The following is a 22,720-nucleotide window of genomic DNA, read 5'->3' as shown; positions in this document are numbered from 1 at the left end:
TGATCCTCTCAAAGACTTATTTGAATTTTCTCATTGTCCTCCTAAAAAAGGAACCAAATCTAAACCTCAGAAATTACTCACTCATCCAGCTTTCAAGAATAATACAGGAATTAAATAGTCAATGCCCTTCCTATTATCTTAAGTATCAATCTGTCTGGATATACATGACAAAAAACTAGTTAACTGCTCAGTCAGAAGTGCTTTTAAGGAAATAGGTCAGATGTTTTGAGGCCAGCAAAACAAGGCAGAATATATGAGGAATTTTAGATTGTGTGAGGATTATCTATTGAAGGAGCTAAAAATCTTAATAGCAAAAGTGCCTACTTGGTTTATTTATCCATGGCATCTGACCTTTTTTAAAACAAAAGACAAAAACAGATCAGAAAGAGAAAATTCAAATCATCTTGTATCAGTGGTACTCCATATGCTTCCTCTAAGGCAACTCAATAGGATGGATTTTTACTTATTAGACCTCTCGTTTAATACAATCAGCATCTTAAAAGTCACCTCAGCATTATTTTGCTTTAAGAACTGCAACATTGATACATTCAGACATGGTACCTTGCAGCCTCATCTTCCAGTCGCTTTTTCTGTGCAAGTTCAGCTCTTCTTTTTTCTACTTCTTTTATTTTGTCCTGCTTGATCCTGTGGAGCTGCTCCAAGGCTAACTGCTGTGTGCTGTAACTTTCTCTCAGGTCCTAAGGAGGAAACACAATGAAGTACATCAAAGCCAGTCTTTCGAGAAAAGCATCCAGGCATTTTAATGCTTTGTGAACCAAGTTTTAATACAAATGGACAAAGTAATATTAAGTTATTAATAGTCCTTGAAGGTCACTGCAAAGAAAGTAAAATAAACACAAGTATAAAAGGATGGCAGATTTGCAAAGTCTTTGATGTAACTTAGACTTTCAAAGAGCCCTTCCAGCCATACACCTGCTGGAAATGGCTATTACGACAGAGGAAAAGGAAAGATATAAAACTGAGTGTTCAAACACAACATTATCTAAGGGCACAGAAGGCAAGGTAGTATATTTTGAATAACTACAAGGAAGGAGACTTCAAGTGAAAGTCAACACAATACCATAAACCTGAGAACGCACCCCTTCAGTAGGGTGCTTGCCTTTGCAATGCTTTCTGAATGATCAGTCTCATATTTAAATAAAAAAAAACTTATAAAAATATCCAGCAGGCTTATCACTGTGGGAGGCCACAGCCTAAAGACACTAAATCAGACTGGAGTTTTCCTGTATTTGTAAATATCACAATTTTACTCTTTTTCTTTTGAGCACATCCTTTAATTCCTATTGCATCTCCCTCTGATAACAACTTTTTCACAGCAGAAAAATCTGCATGAATCTTTGGGATAATTATGTGTACAGAATTAAAAAACCAACAGTAATAGAATTACTTTAGATTGTACTTCACCAAGTCACAAAACACCTGTAAGACATTACATTATTTTTTCCTTAGGATTCTCATTGAGACACACTAAGCAATGCAACAGGTATACTCTGACTTTTCATATCTGATCTCATAAATGCAAATAAAGCAATTAAGAATGACCCATTCCTGCTACAATACGCACCTCTGCCAATAATCACGTTGCATAAGAGCTATTGTACAATTTATATGAAAAGGGCAAGATAACAAGGTTTCTGTGTCAGCGAAAGTCTCTGTAGCAATAAACTAAATCAAGCAATTGACTACAATTTTTCTGCAAACATATTCAGCTGAGAATTCTCATTTTGCATAGATATTGAGGAACACTGTGGAAACAACCTGCATCAAAAAAAAATTGCACCTTTGATTTAAGGACAGAAGAACCTTTATGCAAAATGGAAAGGTCAGTTAAGTAACTCTGGTCTGCGCGCCCCTCTCAATTATTCTTGAAGTCAGATTTCGGACCCCAACAGACAAAAGCAGTGTTGAGGAAAAACAGCAAGTAGGTTTTAGTACTGGGTTAATCTGGAGGTTTAATAGCGTTACGTTTGCCATATCATATACCATATTCTGTATAATGATGTTATGTCTAGACTTTTAAAACTTAGATGAGAATTTGTATATCTGAGTCACAGCTTAAGATGTATGGACACAGGTAGAGAACAACAGATGGAAAAGTGGGAGAAGACACTATTTCCATCTAAGACAGTGGTTTTTTGGTTGATGTTACCTTAACTAAAAAGAAAAAAATAACTGAATAAACCAAATTGATGAACATAGTCTATTAAGAAATAAAATGGCTATCAGTATTTTGCAGTTTAGATTTCTAAGCAGGTAAGAAAATTTTAAGTCTTTAGAAGGATGTAAAAGCTAGCAGAAAGAGAAAGAGCCTATTGATTTTCTTTTAGGAAAAATTATTTAATAGAAGTTGTACAACCAAACAGAAAGGGTAAGCAGAGAAAATTGCGAAATAATTAAAAACCAAAAGAGCCAAAGATTAGAAAATAACCTTAAGTAAGAGGAAGAGGTTGTTGAGACAGCTTAGCAGAGACAAAAGGCACTGAAGAACAGAATCATCCATATTCTCACACTGTAAGATAAGGTAGATAAAAAGCCAATTAATCTCTGTACTGTATTTTGAAAAACATATTTTAGGGAAGACTGAACTGTGGATGCAGCCACTGAACATAGCAAGCCATGCAATAAACAAGTAACTAAAAATACATGCTATACGTAGCCATTTTTTTAAAATAAAAGAAACTCCTTAAACACCTACAAATTTTACTTTGTGCTCTTTTTATTGGAGAGTGCAGAGCCCTCACACTGGCCCAGCATAAATCCATTACTTAAGAATAAAGTTCACATCAGTGCCACTAAGAGTAAGCTAGTAAATAAAGTTAAGTGGATGCACGCTACCCTGCCTGAGAGTTGCATGCATTTTTAGGCAAGTCAAGAGCTGCCTCTGAAACAAAAACACCTTCAGGGCCAGTGGTCGTTATGTCTTAACTTCTACACAGATAAGTGGTCTGTGCTTACTTTTAGGACAATACTTAAGCCTGCTACCAGATCTTGTACAATGTACTAGGAAACCATGTACTTCTTTCAATAAAAGTGAAATGTTCCATCCACAATTCAAAAATAGTAGCCAATATAACCTCAGCACTGTAAGAACAGAATTTGCAAGAGCCTGAAAAACTTCAATGCGAAATCAAAATGAGTTCTAGAAGGTCAAAGTTGAGAGTGAGCAAGTTGATTCATGCAAAGCAACGATTAGCAAGAGATTCACATTTTAGTATATTAGCAACAGTTTTAAGTGCATGTTTATTGCATTATTTACTCCAAGACCTTATTTGACATTGGAAGTTGGGGAAAGCTTTTTGGAGGCCTGGTAGAAGTGCCACCAATCCTTATGACTGGACAGAGACATAAAGATACTGCTTACTGGTCTAAGACTAAGAATTTAGATAATGCAGGTACCTTAAGCTGGCTGTTAAATGCATCCATCTCAGCAAGTTTAGAAGCAGTTTCTTTCTCAAGGGCATCCAGTTGATCCTTAAGTCTTTGGCATAATTCTTCCTTTTCTAGGGACTTCTTGTGCACTGAACTGATTCCTGTACCTGCACAAGGAAAAACAAACCATTTTACAAGGATTTCTGTTTTCACAAATTATTATTTTCCTAATATACACGCATTCCCAAACTCTTCCCTCAAAACTCCTTGATTTACCTTCCTACGCACATACAGCACAAAGAAGAAATGGCTCCAACCCCCAACTGAGACACACATGCACTACATGTAATACGTACAGAATAAATTACAAGTTGTATTTTGTAGTATCAGACTAATCCATAGCAAACTTCTAGATAGGGACTTCTAGTGTGATTTGATGTGAAGACCAGTGTAGATTTTACATAAATGAACTCTCTTGAGCTTACACTACCAAAAAAGACAAGGTGTAATAATATCTGTGGGCTGTATAGTCTGTATAAATCAATAGTTTCAAGCAAAATCTGTGCTTTCTCACAAAAGTGTCTGTTTGCCCCTTGTTTAGAGCAGGAAGGAAATAATGGAATGCAGACGAAACAATGCTAACATGGCACTAACTGAAAAGATATAAAAGTGAAAGTGCGATTAACACTTCTGTATCCTTCAATTTTTTAATAAATGATGAAAAGCCAGCAGTGCAAACAGAAGAGAATTCATGTGCAGGCACTTACTCTGAGTGTTTTCAAGTTGAGCACTTTTAATTCTTTCACTTAACAACTGCTTTTCAGGAACTAAATAGATTAGTTTACTCTGATATTCCTGTAGATATTGAAGAGAACATAACAAATTTTTATTACTTTTTATAAATCAGTAAGTAAAAACGGATGAATTTTCAAACATAACTTCAATTCACATTAATGAAACATGGATACAAGTCATCATTATGGGATAGAGGAAAAAAATTACTTCTATACCCTCAATATAAATACTATTAAAGCTGAATGCTTTTTCACCCAAAAACATTAACACAGTTGGACAAAAAATTAACAGGCATGTTAAAAGTGTAAATATAATCATGAGAACATGTAAGTTGATGGCCCCAAGCCTAACAAAAACCAGTAACTTTCTGTGACACACAGGAACATGAAAAGAAGTTTCCTGACATGCACGAGCATTACATAAAAATACAGCAGAGGATGATTTATGGTAGTCAACTAATTTGAAGTAATTCATGTCTTGCTATTCAAAGAGATTAAAAAAAGAGCAACAAGATAATTCAACCCAAAGACATCTTGCTCTACATTCAGGAAAACATTCCTCCAAAATTTGAGTCTGGAGCCATAAAAGAATTCATAATTAAAGAGAAGTCACTATTATTGGTTCACAAAAGAACAGCTAAGGTTTTAACTACTGACCTCATTCAACTATCAGCTTGTTGCAGCACATACAACAAAAAAAAAAGTAAAACACTGCAATGTTGATAGCCTTGCTGATTTCCTCTCTTCACTATAATCAAACTGATTCACTATTCCTCCCTACGGGAATGTATTATCAACAGCATTATGGAAACACAGAATAGGAAGTAAAGGAAAACTACAGAAAGTTATATACCTGAAGCTGCTGTTGTAGTTGCTTGACTTCCATGATTCCTTGGTCATATTTCTTATCTAAAGCCTCCAGTTCAGTTTTTCGAATTTGCTTTTTGCTTCGAATATCCTCCAATCTGCCTGAGATTTGCTGATGTTTGTCCGTCTAGAAAGAAATCAAAGGCAAATTATACCACATACGGCAAAAATTTCCTCTCCACTAAATCTGTGGGCAAGTATTTTATGATCAATTCTGTAAAACAACCCAAAATATCTGCTTTAGATTCCTCATTCAAAATGGAATGAAACTCCTAACAGACCATTAACATAGACTCTCAGATTTGCCTACTTTAAAATACTGTATTTCAAGATTGTAGTGAAATTTCCGTCTTACCAGGGCTTCTAATTCAAGATTAAGGCTCTTCTTTTTAGAGGTCAACTTGACAATTTCTTCTTGTTCCCTGTTACGTTGATTAAGAAGTTCGTGGCGACGAATTCTCTCCCATTCCAATCGTCGCTGGCGCTCAAGTTCTTGCTTTGCTGCCTGCAGAAAAGTTCCATTACCTTAAATTCCAGTGGAGACACAGAACTTGGAGACTATGATTTAATATAACATGCTCTATTTCTAAATAGCATAACAGCAACCAACGTATTTCTTTTTTAAAGTGCTTTTATATAGAGCATCAAAGAATGGAGGAAGTGATCCTGTAAGATTCTTCATGCCATACTCTGAACTCTGGATGAAGAAAAGCTACGTAATTCAAAGACAAAGTCTAATTAGCTTGAAATACTGCCCACAAATGAGCACATGGGCAAATATTGCTCATAACCTCCCTTGAGTATTTCACAAAACTACATAAAATATCTTATGCGTGCGCTGCAACACCAAGTAGATGCAAATTTGTCTCAAGTTCAACTGTCAAAATATTATCCATTACGAATTCTGTACAATCTTGTTTGGTACAGACTTTTGCACAAACCCAAGAAATCTGTCCAAGAAAACCTCATCTGGCCTATGAAGTATCTGAAAAATCTTCAACCTATACCAACACTTGATTCATTTATAAGACGCAATGTTTCCAAACAGAAACTGTGTTCTCTTTCCAAGACAACCTGCCAAAGGCCATGCGAGGAGACAGGACTAAAGCCAGCATTCAAATCCTGAATGCACTGTTAAGTAGATACTGTATGCATGTACATATTCCTTCAAGCATTAAAAAATAATTTCAAGAAAACAACCTCCCGCCTTTCTATTTCTTTCCTCCTTTCTTCTTCCCTTTGTCTTTCCAACTCTCGTTGTCTCTCCAGTTGCCTTTCCATTTCGAGTTGTTTTTTCCGTTCCTGTTCCTGACGTTCCCTCTCTCTTCGCTCTTGTTCTTCTCTTTCTTTCTGAGCCTTACGTTCAGCCTCTCTCTGCTGCTGCTCCAAAAGGACCTGACGGCGTTTTTCCAGCTCCATGTTTCCTCTCTCGTAGTTGGCTTTCCTTTTGTCCTCAAATGTCACTAAAATAAGGAAAGGTGGTTATTTCTGTCCTGTGCAAAACACTGCTCTCAAAGTACTACCTCAGTCATGCCACTAAAGATACTTTCTTTTTGGCAAGCTCAGGTTGTTGGGTCATGGATGATAGAAGCATTTTATATTTGTTAAAGTATTATTTTTCTTTTCAAAAATAACTTTAAGTTTTCCTAAGTTTTTTTTTTTTGGGTTTTTTTTTTTTGTTTTTTTTGCAATTGGAATAAAGTGTTGTAGTTTAAAACAGACCATGAAAATTACTTGTTTCCTCCAAAATTCAAAAGACCTCCTTTTATAATCTAGGAGAAGACTATCTTCTGTTAAAAAGGTTTTACTGTGCAAGAAACATTAACACACAGAGAAAGATCTTGGTTTTTAAGGGTGTTCCCAGTAAGAGCTCCTGGAGTTAAAAACAGCAGAAAACAAGACAGGATCAAGCTCAATTCCTGCACTATATGATCAAAAGAGATACAAAGGAATGGTTTAGGCTCCCAGCAACCACCCTTCCAAAAAGACAGGCAAGTCGTGTCTCGCAGTGTGCATGCAAGCAACCTTTGCTGGTAGCATCAGGGAGTCAATAGTACAATCTATGCTACGTGCAAACTGCATCTACTTTTCTGAGAATTAAACTACATTGGAACTCCTCGCTTTCAAAATGTTCAGAACAAAGTAATGCCAGGAACTTTCAATGGAAAAAAAAAGTTGCAGTAGCATGGCAGTATTTGGCCATGAATGATTTCTTTGCAAAAATACATTACTAATCACCACACTTTTCCTTTCCTACAGCTAAAAATAGCCCCTATCTCTGCCTTCTCAATTCTATTAGATGTAATAGGCTGACTACATCCACTTAATGACCTTCCTGCCATCCACGTTAAAAGGGATCTAGCTCCTGAAGTGAAGCTCCCTAGGGATCGGATTGTATCTTCCACTTTCCAAAGGTTTCAGTGCTCTTCAAAGACAGCCCTATACATTAAGAATGTGAACCCTATTTTACCTGGCTGTTTTTTCTGTGGCTCCTCCTCTTGCACAGGCTGGTAAGATGGCAGGGTTCCATTTATATTTTCAGTATATTTTCCACTTCTGGAGGGAAAAAACCCCCACCGTTGTTAGAGAAATAACACAGTTTTCTTTGTATAAAACACTTCCATTGAAAATATATTGTGTTTCACTCTCCTCGGTGACATACCTGAAAGAAGGTGGCACCAGTTCGAGAGGCAGAGTTAGTGGCAGAGGTTGTCCGGCCTTGGCCATATCAGTTAGGTGCATGGCTAACACAAACTCATCAGCTTTGAGCTGTCCATCTCCATCAACATCAGCTAGTGACCTGCACAGTTTTAACAGCAATAATAATTAGAACCAAACATCACAGCCACTCACAAATGACAGCTGAAAATTTACTGTAAATATATATTTTTAAATAGAGAATTCCTGTAAAATGTTCTGGCAAAAATAACTACAATTAATAACATGAATAGCTGATGAAGGGATCTATTATTTTCTTTAATAATGCACTGCTATTCAGATGTTTTCATAAAATACAGCAAGAAGACATACCTTGAATTATTGCATCACTAAGAGAAGAGCTGAGAAGAGAAACCAGGACTGTTCTTAAGCAGCTCAAAATGCTAGAAACCACTTTTTCAAGTGTTGTTTTTTTTTTTCAAACAAAAGCAAACATTATACAGAATTACATGAAATTCTACAACACGAACCTTTGCATAAAATTTCCACCACCACCTCTTGTGTCTCCTTCAACAGTACAACGAAGACACGAGCTGCCCCACAGTACCCTCCACGGGTAGGAAAAGGATCACCCACCCCCTCTACAGAGAAGGCAAACCACACAATTGTATTGTTAGTCTACAAAATGCTTCCCACACAACCAGGGTGGTGGAGGTATGTGTGGGAAACCAGAGATGCAGGCAGGAAAGCAGGAACCTTTCTCCAAGAACTATCTATGTAGACACAACTGCAGGAATGCATCCTTAGACTGCACTTCAGTGAAACGTTTAATAAAGTAACTGCTTGTTTAAGAAGAACAGTTAAAAAAACCCCTACTAAAACCAAAAAGAAACCATCCAACCAAACAAAAAACCCCAGCACCACAGTGAAAAACAAAAGAAAATGATGAAATAAGACTTTATTACATTCACAGACAAGCACAATTCACACGTAACAGTACTATTATTACAGTAATTACCATGAATGCAGCACCCCAGTAGAACCACTAGTAATATCTTGCTTTGGGCAAAACTGAAATTTGGGCCGTTAATCTCTCTACGTGGGTACACAGAGCTCCTTGCATTGGCTAGGGCTATCTTCAGGCTAGGCACCCAGAAGGAAAACAGTCGCTACACACCTGCTTCATTTCCCCATGCTCCCGAGTGGGGGAATACAACCTGACACTCCATTTCTACCTTCACAGCATGCAACCAAACAAGCTGAACAAATACAAGGAATATTTCAGCTTGCTGCTTCTAAAGACAAACAAATGACTGCCCTGCGACAAAGACGAAGAAGAAAGGGAACTCAGAAAAAGGTACTGTGAATTCTGCTGGGCCATTAAATTTTATGTATAACATCTGAGTTATGTCTGAAGGCATAATCCAAATTACCATATCTAGCAGGGCATATTATTCAAGCCTTCAAACAACTGTAACCATTTCCATCACCAGAGTAAAGGCATGTCTTAACAGATATGTAAGATGTAGATATCTTTACGGGGACCGCAGTAAAACTAAAAACTAACAAGCTTGATTTCAGAATCCTACTTTTAAAATTAACAAGCCCTCATCTCAGCTGAACTAGTTCATCACTGAATGAGAAACTGAAATTAGTATCTGTACTATATGGAGTTCAACGAACAAATGCAAAGAGTGAAAAATTATAATATGTCATGGTGTCTTCTCAAACTGTTACTAATGAACGAACTAGTTTAAGAAGTAGCTTAGTTTCAGTTTATGATTTTAGATCTATGGTGTCCCTTTATCATTTCTTATTAAATAAAGTACATATCCTTTCAACACCACAAACAGTGAATTCATAATCAGTAACTAAACTTACCAAATAGTAGCCAACTGAGTCTGTGAAAGGTTTGATTGCAGAAGGGCATTCCTTGCTTGAAATCCTTAGTGAAAGTGTAAAAGGTTTTAATAAAAAGAAACACTTTGAACAAAGATTCACATGTAGCAAGAAGTGGGTCATTAAAAATAAACATGCCCCAGTTCATATTAATCTAATCCATTTTCATCAGAGGCTAACAGTTGGCTTTATTTCCAGGCTTAACAACAGGAACACGATAATGATATTAAGTATTCTTGTGTACTTCCCTCCCTCCACCCCCCGCCCCCCCTCAGAGCACCTACTAGAAAAGCTCACATGAAAAACGCATATTTACGGTAATCCTCACAGCTGTTAAAAAAGCACAGCTGACTGTCTACCTAAACCTTGAGCTAGCATGCTGGAAAGCTGTTGGTTTTCCTTTGATAGAAAAGAACCATATACCTTTCTAGGCAGGTCAATTAAACCTTCAGGCCAAAAATCAACTGAGCAAGATAAAAAGCACCGAGTCCCTTTTTAGAAACAGAGAACTGTCCTCCTTTTTTTTGTAAGCTAGGTAAGTGCTTATTCAAAATACATACTAACTTTACAACTAATAACTGCTCATCCCGGGCTCCAATCACTGCATTACAGTGAGTAATCCAGTTTTTTAAAACTCTACTCTTGTATTAACTTTGCATTTAGTCTTTTGAAACCACCATAATGCTGTGGTATGGCATAAATATCACTGAAAGTCAACCAAGAATAACTACCTTAAATTACTTCTGAAAAATTCCAAACATGGCTGCAGTACTGCAGCGTCTTTCCTGAATCACTTTCTTTGAAAAGATAAAGCCCAAATATCTAAGCAATTACTAACAAATATACATAGGAGCACAGGGCACAAAACCAATCATGGTATGTTCCCCATTTTACAAAGTCTTAAGAAGGAGTCTCAGTCCAAAGAGTGATGCTTGAAAAATGACGGCTGACTTCATGGGGCTAACTTCCCCAGCCTTTTGGTTCTCAGGCTCTTCTAGTTAGATCCCACCACTGCCACTATTTTCTTCTTGTCTCCTGCTGTAGCCTCCCCACTCTGCCTGGGGAGACTGCTGCTTCCTCAGGCTCCTCCTCCAGGTCTAACACAGAGCCCAAGCCAATAAACTGATGGTATTTCCACTTCTTGGCTGACTGGAACCACTAGCTGAAACCCACGCTTTCCTGAGTATGTCTGAATGTCAAACAATGTCAGCTTTTATTTCATATGGCAGTCAAATCCCAAGCTGGGATTTCACCCCTCAGCCTGTGACACTCCAAAGGCAGAAAAGACTGCTCATTCTCCCCCCTCTGTATCAAATGCCATACTCACCTGATAAATATCCACTCATACTTTTATCAAGACTGTTAAATTTCTGTCTGTACTTTAATCTGGAGGCCTGAGGAACCGCCCAGTCTGAGGATGCAATCTTTGGTGAATTCCCAGCTAATGAAGCACTAGATGAAGAATTTGAGCTGTAATACAACACACATATACAAAGATAAAGAAAGAACTCTAAGTTTCTTGGCTTAATAAACAGGTATTGGAACAGAAAAATATATGGCATCTGTGGGTAATATGAAACAACTTCCACAAAGTTTTACTTCTGCTAACTTGCTATATTTTCATCACTAAGATGGAGTTTTACTGTGAAAGTAGGGACACATTTCAAGATCCTGTTCCCTTGGTATCACAGGCACTTATGTTGCATAATTAATCAGTCACCACTGCATAATACTACTGGAGGAAAACTCAGCTTTTGTAAGAATGTTTACAAGGGCTATGAAGCACTGGACAGATATCTAAATAACTTTAAGAGGTATGTAAATGAATAACCATGAGCATAAAAATGTATCTGATAAACTCACAACCAAAAGCAGGTTCTAAAGCCACTGTATTACACCCCTACCTCTTCTATTAGTGACAACGACAGGCTGAATGGAAGTTTTCCAAGTCATTCAGTTTCTGCAGAATAGTGCCGATGGACCTGTAAAAATTCTGCCTGCAACTCCCAGCATATTTTCACAGCATCCCACCTTTGAAGATCAGACAAAACCAGGTGCATCCAGCTTGCCTTGTTTAAGGTAATCCCCTACTCTGTCAAGTAAAAAGCTATTTGCAGGTATGCAAGGCAACAAAGAATGCTGACAGAAACAAAACCTTTCTGGCGAGATGCTGGATAGACATCCTTTGCATTGAATTAGATAAGGCAATGGTGGAAATGCTGTCAACAGCAACATTGAAGAAGAGCTACTTTGTAACACTAACACCAGCAAAGAAAGCCTTCCAATTAAAAAAAAACAAACAAAAAATATTATTACAGGCACACAGCATGCCTACCACCATCTTATCGAACGTCTGCTAACATCGGGTGTCTGTCTGCCTGTATGAGGAGCCCAGAGTCTGACATGTGTTCATCCTCAGGCCTTGTATCAGCAGCCAAGAGGTGCGAGCACTTCTGGGTCACCTCCTGGAGCTGAGCTGGGGCGGAGATGCTCTCTGGACTGCCTTTTGGGAGACTGCTCCCGGGATGCCCAGCTAGCATCTAGGCCTCAGCCTAGTCCCTCACTTCATCTATGGCAAAGCTCTAAACCCAGTGAAACTGAGCAGCTGATAATAAAGATTCATAATCTTCTATTATTCATAAAACAAACTCACACATAAATATTTATAACCAATACTATTCTTACATGCCTGCTAACTACACAGTGCCCTCTATAATGAACAAGCCCATCAATCCTCGAACATTGCTTTTATAACCACTTGGTAAGTTTTACTTCTATTTACTAATGAGGTACATTCTTTTCGGCGCCACTTTCTCCCATTTGAACTCCTCTCCTACTTCAGATAGTTTTATCAGATTTATTGAAAAGATTATTGTGCATATCAAAACAATCTATATTCAGACTTTGTAGATTATATCAGATGGGCTCATTTTTAATGAATATGCTTTGAAAATAGAAATGCTCTTTAAGTTTTGGAAGGTATGCTACTCAAGTTTAAGACACAACCATTTTAAAATTAACTTTCATACCTGCTAGATCCTAAATCGATCAATGACTGTGCCTTCTGTATACTAGTACCACCAAACCCTCCTGCCATGGGACCTAAAGAACCAGTATGAGGCAGTGCTGAAACAAACAAACAAAAAAAACCACCAAAAACTGTAAAACAACTGGGTAGAAGGTAAAACTTCGTAATAAACACTCAAGGCTTTGACAGAAGTAAGAAAAGCTAATCAGCGCCTTGTTGTTAAGATTAACTAGTTAGAACCGATTTGACAAATGTCAACTTTGGAAGAAATACAATTTAACATGTTTTTTTTTAGCTCACATGCAAGTATTAGCATTCCTGTCTGAAACTAGCCATAGAGAAAATGAGATTCACAATTCTGAAAGCAAGTACTGCACTGTACTATACTTACTTGAAGAGAAAGGTACGGACAAAGGCTGCAGAAGGCTGGATGTTCCATTTGGCAACGAGGAGGTACTGGCAGAAGGCACCAGGGGAGCAGAGATAACCAAAGGAGGAATGGAAGTCATGGAGGTCAGAGACATGGGAGCTAATGGTGTGATCGTAGACATAGACGTTGGCATGGACAGATTTGGCATACTACCCATTCCTAGAGCAAAATCCAACAAGTCACGATTTAATACTGCGAGGCTCCAGCAAGAAATTGGGTCCATTATGCTAGGCAGAAACTACACAAAACAACCTGTGTCCAGAGATACAATGAGTTAAAATAGATGCTCATGTATAATATTTACTTTTTCTCTAAAATTTAGAGAAGACACAGAGAAAAATACATTGAAGAACATGAATTTAAGAAAAAAATAATCCTTGCAAGCAATTAATTCTCAGTGTATATTTAACTAGTATTTCACAAACGAGTAAGATCTGGTTTTCTGTAATTGCATCTTCAACTAGCTCTTCAACAAGCCTTTCCATGTCTGGCCCCCGAGAGAGACTTCAAGTGCAAGTCAGAAGTTGTGACAATCCTCTACAGGGAAAAAGCTGGTATTGTTTCTGAACTAAGACTCTTCCAAGTGTTGGCTTAGGAAGAATCCATACCTGTGAAAAGTGCATACTTAGGGACTTAAGCCTATCAAACGGTTTCTTTAAGACAGCTGCCTGAAGCAAGTAAGCACTTGAATTACTGGCTGAATCTTCTCAAAGACAAGAGTATGCAGATGAGATGATGGAAGGTTAGTAGGAAGTAATCATATGCCAACCATAGCTATCTATAAACACATGCACGCAAACACACAAGATTTAGTGATGGACAGACACTTTAAACCATGTATGTAATTACTATAGGCATACATCGAATTTCAGAAAAGAAGTATGCACTAAATAACAGGCATGCACTGAATCCCAAAACACCATCAGAAGGGGAAAAAAAAAAAGTAAGTAGACTCATATTCAAATCGATCGTATCAACAAAACAGACAATCCGATTAATTTTGGAAAAAATACTTTAAATAAGTGTTCTACCAAAACTCTGACCTTTACTAAGTTTAACTTTAAAAAACCCTGAGTATAAATAGGTGAATGAGTAGGAGGGAGACAAAAAAAGACCACCAGTACAAGATGACAACCTGCAAGTCAGATGGCAGATGTCAATGGCCTTCCTGCACCTCATGTCAAAATTCAGTAGAAGGTTTTTCTTTATTATTAAATGTCTTCAAAGAATGAAATTATTAAAAAATGTCAAGAAAGTGACTTTGAATTTCCTAAATCAGAATATCCTTGGGGGTTTTTTCCCACTGATGCACTCAACTATTGTGGTCAGATTAATGCTTGTATTTGTCTGAAATTAACTGTGGGGTTTTACCGCTAAACACTAAGTAATTATATATTCATAAGTACCAAAGCGAGCTGACATTAGTGGCGAAAATACTGGAGTTTGTTTCATGACAGGAGGGAGAACTGCAGGCAAGTGCTGTCCTTGCAATTTCAGCTTGATGAGTTTCATGGCTATAGAGAACTCCTGTTGATCCATTTTTCCATCCTTGTTCAGGTCCGATAGTGTCCTTAAAATAAAATAAAGTTAGAAAAGCCCGCAAGAAAGAAATGTAAATTTAACTTCTTCACTTAATGAGAAGCTTTTCTATCAGATTTATTTACTGGCTTTGTATAAGAAAACAAGAAACTTACTACAACCATCTGTAGATCTTTCACTTTTGACAACGTTCAAACCCTCAGAAGTTTGATAAGTTTGATTACCCACTTAGTAGCCTTCTGCAGAGTTCAGTTTTACAGATGCTGTATACTAAATACTTAACCTGAGAAACAGGAAAACACTTGGAAAAGCAGTAGTATCCTGCTCAGTAGATACACTTGCTGCCTCTGCTATGCTTTTTTCTATGCTACTAGCTAGACTAATTATTTTAATTAATGTTTGGTAATGTAGGGAATTAACGCAAGAGTCTGAAACAGGAGTACACAGAAACCTGGTAAAGACACTATATACCACTATGAAAACTCCATTAATTCACAAATAGTGTTGGGTTTTTTTAAACCACACTGTCATCTTTTGACACTTTTCCAAATAAATACAACAGGAAATATATGCAACAGTGCATATATAAACAGAAAATTTCTGGTCAGACAGAAAATATGAGATCTTATTAATACTTAAACATGAGAGGACTAGGCACAGGACTGTAAATAGAATTAGGAGAATTAAAAAATCCTACTTGATATTTAACTACATTTTCCCTTTCATTCTGTTACTCTTCAGTATAAAATGCCAAGGTCCTGTGGAAAAAATTCCTTACCACTCTTTTCTAGTGTTTGAAGAAGAAAATAACTTTGCATGTGGTTAGTTTCTGTAGTATTCTTTCACAAGCGAGTTGTTCTTAGTTATTATGAGCATCCACTCCATGTCTTTTAACAGGTGAAGATCTTGGTAACAACCAAGTATCCCCAAATGAACACAGTATTCTAGTGACTGAAGAGTTACAAAGAAGAAAATGTTTTGAGTGTTGCAATCACCACATATATGCTGCAAAGAACAGCACTTCTTCCAGTTCCAGCATTACGGAATTGGTTGGTATTATACAGTATAACTGACCTCCTACTAACATTTTCTGTGGCTTCAGTTTTTTTTTCCTGTCTTCTACTTCCAGAGTATTTTCCACTCCCAGTTTAGTAGCACACTTAATCTTAAGTAGTTAATATTCTTTAAAACATCATTCAATTTGGTATCTCCAGCAATTCATTACCCCAGTATTTACCTCTTTTTCCATATTATTATTTAAAGTGTTATTTTTTTACCTCTTTTTCCGTGCTATTATTTCAAATATAAAGACAAGGGTTAACAATGACCTTTGTGGCACTCCAACAGGCACTTCCCTCTACAAAAGCCTTGCAATTTATCATTGCTTTTTGTTTGAAGTACTTACTATAGTTTAAAAAGGCTGTGTTCAGAATGATCTCATTTGAATTAACAGCCTAAGAAAGACTTTAAAAAATATTGCTTTTTAATTGTGTTGGTACACATACGGGCTCAATCCTTCCCCTAAATTTAATAAAATTGAAACAATGATTCATACAACACTCCTACTTTGCTGAAAGTCTCCTTAAGACAACACAACACACCAAAGGCAATATTTGAATGCTACACATCTCCCATGTTAAAAAAAAAAAAAAAAGTAAGTACTTTACCATATTTCAGCAAGAATTGAAGCTGGTAGACCTGATTGCAAAAAAAAGGTACGTGCTTGATCACCTATGATAAACAAAAAAAAAACCAAACTGGTAGACTTTTACAGTACAGACAGATTTTTCAGAAGATCTCAGGACACTTTTGTGGGACCAGATTTTCAAAAGGAACCAGCACGCTAGATGCCAATCTTTCCAGTTTTGTACCACCTAACTCCATCCCTGGTGACAGCAACTGTCAGATACCCAAGTATTCTGTAATCCTGAATCTTTGCTCCGAGAAGTTATTTAAAATAGCTACAAAAAGCTTTAACAGGTCACAAATCAACAGCTGCTAACCATTTAAAAAATGCGAGATTTAAAGAAGTAAAAATGACTGATGATTTAGTCCTGACTCAACTACTTTTACAGGAAAGGCTGAATATGCTATTTCTTTCCTTCTCCTTTATCCACTCTAACTTGAGCCGGTATTGCCTCTCTAGATAATATTCTGTTCCATCAGAGAACATCCACTATTCCAGTATTTCAGGAAGGGGACTGCTGTGCATTCCCATACCAAGTTCCATCAAATGGTACCGATCATGCCATAAACAAATGCATAATAAAACATGGATAGTGGTTTTTATGCTTACTTATGAGTGCATTACAGATGCTTAAAAGCCAAGACTTCATGTTTTTCTGTCAGCTCTTTCTTCCCTTATATTCATACACAACCTTTCACTTCAAGCACTTGCCAAATAATTAATGAAGCCTGCAGACATACGTGCAGGTAAGAGCCCAGATGTGGCCTAAAGGCAGCCCCTGGCACTGCATACTTTTCAGCTGGTGGTAAACACCAGCCTCCCAGTGCCGTTTGGCCAAAGTAGAAGTTATGTATTACTCTGCCAGAAGACATGCATGTTCCAGACAACTTCCCACTCTCTCCTCAGTCCTTTTCAGCCCCAAAAGCTGAAAAGCGAGGACAGTGGAGTCACCAGACAGGGCATTAGCAGATAAGGCAGGTAAGAATGATCAGGGCTGGTCTTCAGTGCTCATCTACACGCAAACAGCAATTAAGTCATCTTTGCCAGTGAACTTGATTCTTTTCTTGGTATCACAAGCAGATTCTTAAATCTAAAAACTGCAAATCCCAAAGCACACAGCAACGTGACCCAATTGTTTCAGAGGAGAAGTAGCTGAATGCAACTGGAACTGACAGCAGGCCACTGCAAAATGCCATTTGCCTATCCAGAACTCACTGAAGGCCCAGGGGTTAACAACTTCCAAGCAGTCATTAACGGGGACAAGCTGTCAGCATCTCCCTCCCTGCCTCCTCCTCCAAGACAAAGATATCTAAACAGCACAGCATTCTCCAACACTGTTCAGACAGAGAAGAGCCACTTCTGGTGTCTCTGGCGTCACTTTCCACAATAGCTACTCTAAGTGCTCCTTGGCAGCCTCCCATCTAAGCACAGATTTTGTCTGATATTGTTTTTTGAAACTAGACAGAATGACAGCACATAACTGCTAGCTTCAGAAGTGACATGGTTAATGAAAGAGCAGTCCTGTGCCAAACTTCAGCCAAAAGCTTGTAGAAGTTTAGTAGTAACCCATGGCTGTTTGCCCAAAGAGTATGGTTATTAATCACACAACAAAGGGCTAGAAATAGGATGTAGTTTTCAAACTGTTTTACAGAGATATTTATGTGTACACAGAAGTTAATGTGTAATGCAGAATCTCAGACCAACCTGTAATGTAGCCTCCTGTGGGTTTAAGGCTATCAAACTGCTTGTCATGCTTGGCCCGCTCTTCAGAGGTGATGGCCCATATGTTCGGACCTCCTAAGGGAAAAAAAAAACCAAAACAACAACCAACTCCAAAACACTGAATCACCAGATTGAAGACTTTTTAAAAATAAAGCATGTCACTTGTAAAATAAATGCTTGGCGTCTCAAAAGACTAAGTTAGATCTTGACACACCCAGCTCCTACCAGTTTGGCAAGGACGTTGTGAAACACAAACCTGCTTCCCAGATGTGCAAGCACTAGCTGAGACAATCCCTCAGCTAGATTGCTTTACACTTGGCTTTCAAACAAGCTCTGGCGTCCTTCAAAGCTGGTGCAAAGCAGTTTCCTGTTGCTGCTGATTGTCAGCATCCCCGGCAGGATGCACGTTGCTCACCATACCCTGTGTGAACCGAATCCTCCTCTGGTTCACCGACAAAACAAATGGCATTCAATGTCACTTAAAGGTTCTCACACACAGGGCGAACGCTACAGCTGCCAAAAAAGACTCACGCTTTGCCTTGTCAATACTCTAAAACCAAAATTGGGACTGCTAACAAAATAATGTTGGTTTTGCCTGACAAAGGCGTAACACTCTGGGTTGTTGGTTTGGTTTTTTTAAACAGCATACAATTTCAACTCACCATTTTCCAATGCTTAATTAAAAACAAAACAAAACAAAAACACAAGTATAAAACATTACAACCTCAAAGTAACAAAGAGAAATTGCAAGGAATAATCAAGTTTACAGAGCTGTGCTGATATACCAGGCAGAACCAGAGTGGCTTTCAGAAATGCTCCAACCTGATGTGTAAAGGTCAGGGTGTGCGTCCTTTGCAGGAAAAGTAGTTTGCCAGAAATAACTGGGTTTAGGTTTGGTTTTTAAGTAGGAAGAAGATTTAATCAGGAAGTTCTTGACAAATATCTGATTTTTTCAAATCAATAATGCAAGAATTAGCCAAAATTCTGAATGGAAACTCTGGAAACAGCATTAAAAGGATATTACTTCAGAAAAATCCTTCAAAAATACATTCTATTGAGCATTACCACTTCCAAAGAACTGTTAATCTGTTGCTCAAGTATTTGTATTGCTCGCTAAAAGACAGTCAAGAGAATAATTATTCAAATGAGATATTAACAAATTGCTTTAAAAACCACAGCACTTTTAAAGTTGCTATAAAACGCTTCCTCTTTTCCTACATAAACGTAATTTCAAAGCTTTGATTCTACAATATTTCAACAGGTTTCTTACTGTTTCTCAGAGAATAACAAATATACAATATAGAGACATTGATGCTGATAATCATCTCTCATCTGTGTTTATCCATACATGCAAACACATTTTCCAAAAAAAACCCTTAGTGTCTCCTCTTATGAAGGTCCTGTTAAGACTGTCATTCTTCTCACACGTGTACAAATTCAGTTCTTCATCCCTGCTGCTTTAGTAGGGAAATACAAATAGTTTTTTTTAAAAAAACAAACCAAACCAGAAATTCACTGGGGAGATGAATGACAGAAAAGATGGGAAGGCATTAGAATATCACCTTTATGCACCTGAATTTGGAGTTTTACTTCCCCCTCTTGAGGGTATACCAATTTTCTTTTGTGTGGCCTCAATGAACAGGTCTTCTTGCAGGCTGCACACAAAACTGCACTTCAAGAACTGCCCCTTTTCTCTTCCAATTAAGTGAGTTTAAATAAATCTAAATTAGATATGATAATAAATCTAAAATAGATACAATAATAAATCTAAATAAATCTAAACCAGGTGCCTGAAAGTTGATCAGCAGTGTGAATATTGCTCTAATACACAAATGAGGACAACTTATGCCCAATGGCAAAAATCAGAGTGGCACTTAAATCTTTTTCAAATGTTAATTTTAAGATATGAATGGAAAGTGCATGATGCGGTTAATGCTTACAGAAATTATCTGGACAAGATGAAGAAGTGCTCCTAAAGTTGTCAGCAGCAACTTCAGAAAACCTGACCAGTTCTTTCATTTATGAAAAATAAAATACTAGCAACATCACATTTTCCTTATATGAAATACCATGTTTTGATCATCTTTTGAAACAAGTAGCTACAACACTCCTCAGCTTTTTACAATCACTGACAGAAGGATTAAGATCACTGCAGTATCTTCATGTGGTCAGTGGTTGCGAAGTCCTAGAAATACAGCACAATTCCTTGACTGGAGTTACCACCACCACCACCACAGCCTCTCTAATAAGGAAGCTTCTTTAAACATGTACCAAAATGCACAACTTCATATTATATCTCACAAAGAAGATAGCAATCAATCTTGAAACTCTTCTAATATATTTCAGCAAAACATCTATTTGAATGAAATCTGGTAAATTAAGTTTCCTCTCCAAATATGAAATTCAAAGCTCCACATGGCATTGTCTCAAATGTTTTAAAATCTTGCAGTTCACAAATCACCAGATTCACACCTCTAACTATTACAACAATTAACATCTCATTCAAGAAGTGTTTCAAGATGCACATTCACCCTCCATTCTCATTTTTGCCTTCATTAACACTTCCCAAGAATCTCACTATTCTTTGCACACTGAATATTTTACACATTTTTGCTCTGAGCTGTGATGGCTTTTCTCTGACACACAGAGTGTCGTTGCCCTGATAGCAACCCAGAGCTCTCAAAGGCAGAGGGTGTGGGGTGCATGATGGCTCACAGTACCCCATCTCCAGCTTTGCTGACTCTTACCACCATGCACTTCACGCTGCTGATCCTAGCCAGGTAGATGTGTGTGTATCACCAGTGCAGCCGTAACAGAAGTCCTTTAGACGCACACTTTACTGCTAAAATGACACCATTAGCATAGTTTATTCATTCCCAGATTAAACATGCAAAAGCATTTCTCCAGCAACCATCTCCATGACAGGTTTCTTGCAAGTGTAAGTTTCATTAAAAAAAAAAACAACAAACCAACAACTATCTTGGACTATAACCCACATTGTTGTAGCCACAAGTGCTTCTAGCATTGTCCTAGCAAGTCAGCCTCAGCAGCTACTGTCACAGCAAAGTGGTAACCACAAACACACATTATCAAAAGTATACTGTGTGGATGTTTCAGAAAACTGAATATATATCCTGAAAAGACCAACCTGCTACTAATTTACTTTCAAAGGCAAGAAGAATTTCAGATTTTCCCTATCCCTGAGGTCAGAGACTTAAGATTATTTTTTTTCTGGTGATTAATTTCACAAAGATATGCTCTCCACTGGTTTTTTTTATAGGCATGGAAGAAAACATAGTAAGTCTTAAAATCCAAAGCAGACCTCCTCTCACGTAATTTGTGTGTTTCACTTAAAAGTAAATATATTACAATATACATACTTTGTAAATATAAATTCAAAACACCTTCAGTTCAGAAAATTTTAGCCACACCTCTCAACACCTACAACGTTCAATAATACTTTGACATTTAAGATGTCTAAAAGGAGATGTAAGAGCATCTTTTAATTTAGAAGACTGAATGAAAACATACTAATTTCCAGTCAGAAATGAGATGGGGGAGGGACAGGGGTAGCAAGGCAGGACTCAAAGTCCTTCCAAAGCTGCGATTCCTTACAAGCTTCTAGAAAGCAATATGTTGGTTTTTTTCCAACAGGAATTCAGATCTAGAGAACAGCACACCTTCAAGTCAGCACAGCTCTCCCAGTCTAACAGTAAGATTTTTGGTGCTTGCCTATAACTGAACAAAGTCCCAGAAAACTAAGTTTTAACCTAACATTGCTTAAGAGAGAGCGTTCCACCATTTTCAGCCTGAACTAGAACAGGCCATTGTTTTATGAATACAGGTTAATAACCACAGGACATTTGTTTAAAAGGAAAAAAACACAAACCAAAACGAACACCCAAAACTTACAGTAGGGATGCACCTGTGTGGGCATTCAAACGCTACCCAACACTTCTCACTTACAAGATTCACTGTTTTTTCCAACTCTCACCCCAACATGCAACAGAAAAACTAAAGAGCACAGCACAAGGGGGAAGGTTAAAGCATTGCGACTGCTTATTTTTAGCTTAACCGTGTGCTCATAACTCTTGCACGTTACCATTTGGTGATATGAAATCTATGTACAGAAAATGTCATTTAAATTATGATTCCTCAAAATACTAAGTAAAAATACCCCGTTGGTCTACCTGAAATTAACACTTTGAACAATGGAGATCACAAGGTCTTGGCAATTCCACAAAGCACGTCATGGAACCATTCTTCAGAGTAATTGCCATGTTTACTTATAGTACAACCAAGGCCATCACAACAAAGACTTGCCACAGACAAAATTAGTTTGAAACTCAGTCCTCCTGTGCAATCACCATCAAAACATGCTACAATCCTCACATATACTGTGGTTGCTCCCCAAAGCTACCACCAGTGGTAAAACTGGCCACTCAGCATCACTGCCGAGAAAAGATTACACTGCCTGGTTTACAAACAACCAAGTTTTGGGCACACTGAACTGTGACAACTTCCTTTTCTTGGAAAGACAAAGCTGCAGGAAGAGTCAAACAGAAGTATCTGCCATCCAAGACATATCATCTAAACTTACCCGGCTTAGCTCAACATTTTTTTGCACCACATGCCTTCAGTCCCAGGGCTGAGAAACATCTTGCCCATAAGCCAGATCCAGCTGAAGGGAACAATTAATTTCGCCC

The 22,720-nt window shown here is 37.7% G+C and overlaps 1 protein-coding gene across 3 annotated transcripts in view; it reads right to left on the bottom strand.

Annotated features, from left to right (window-relative positions):
• Window positions 1-22,720, bottom strand: part of ITSN2 (intersectin 2) — an 87,888-nt gene that overhangs the window by 36,858 nt on the left and 28,310 nt on the right. For all 3 annotated transcript variants that reach the window (XM_056343795.1, XM_056343797.1, XM_056343796.1), the window contains exons 3-17: window positions 17,997-18,089; window positions 16,273-16,336; window positions 14,473-14,636; window positions 13,028-13,225; window positions 12,638-12,734; window positions 10,936-11,078; window positions 9,591-9,654; window positions 7,714-7,851; window positions 7,522-7,607; window positions 6,252-6,514; window positions 5,407-5,556; window positions 5,038-5,178; window positions 4,158-4,245; window positions 3,418-3,557; window positions 562-698 (exon numbers count right to left, since the gene is read on the bottom strand). In XM_056343795.1, the coding sequence (XP_056199770.1) occupies window positions 562-698; window positions 3,418-3,557; window positions 4,158-4,245; window positions 5,038-5,178; window positions 5,407-5,556; window positions 6,252-6,514; window positions 7,522-7,607; window positions 7,714-7,851; window positions 9,591-9,654; window positions 10,936-11,078; window positions 12,638-12,734; window positions 13,028-13,225; window positions 14,473-14,636; window positions 16,273-16,336; window positions 17,997-18,089 (1,966 nt within the window). The remainder of the gene's footprint in view (window positions 1-561; window positions 699-3,417; window positions 3,558-4,157; window positions 4,246-5,037; window positions 5,179-5,406; window positions 5,557-6,251; window positions 6,515-7,521; window positions 7,608-7,713; window positions 7,852-9,590; window positions 9,655-10,935; window positions 11,079-12,637; window positions 12,735-13,027; window positions 13,226-14,472; window positions 14,637-16,272; window positions 16,337-17,996; window positions 18,090-22,720) is intronic.

Source organism: Falco biarmicus, chromosome 6 (genome assembly GCF_023638135.1).
Source record: "Falco biarmicus isolate bFalBia1 chromosome 6, bFalBia1.pri, whole genome shotgun sequence".
Lineage (NCBI taxonomy): Eukaryota > Metazoa > Chordata > Aves > Falconiformes > Falconidae > Falco > Falco biarmicus.
This window is presented reverse-complemented; position numbering and strand designations above follow the sequence as displayed.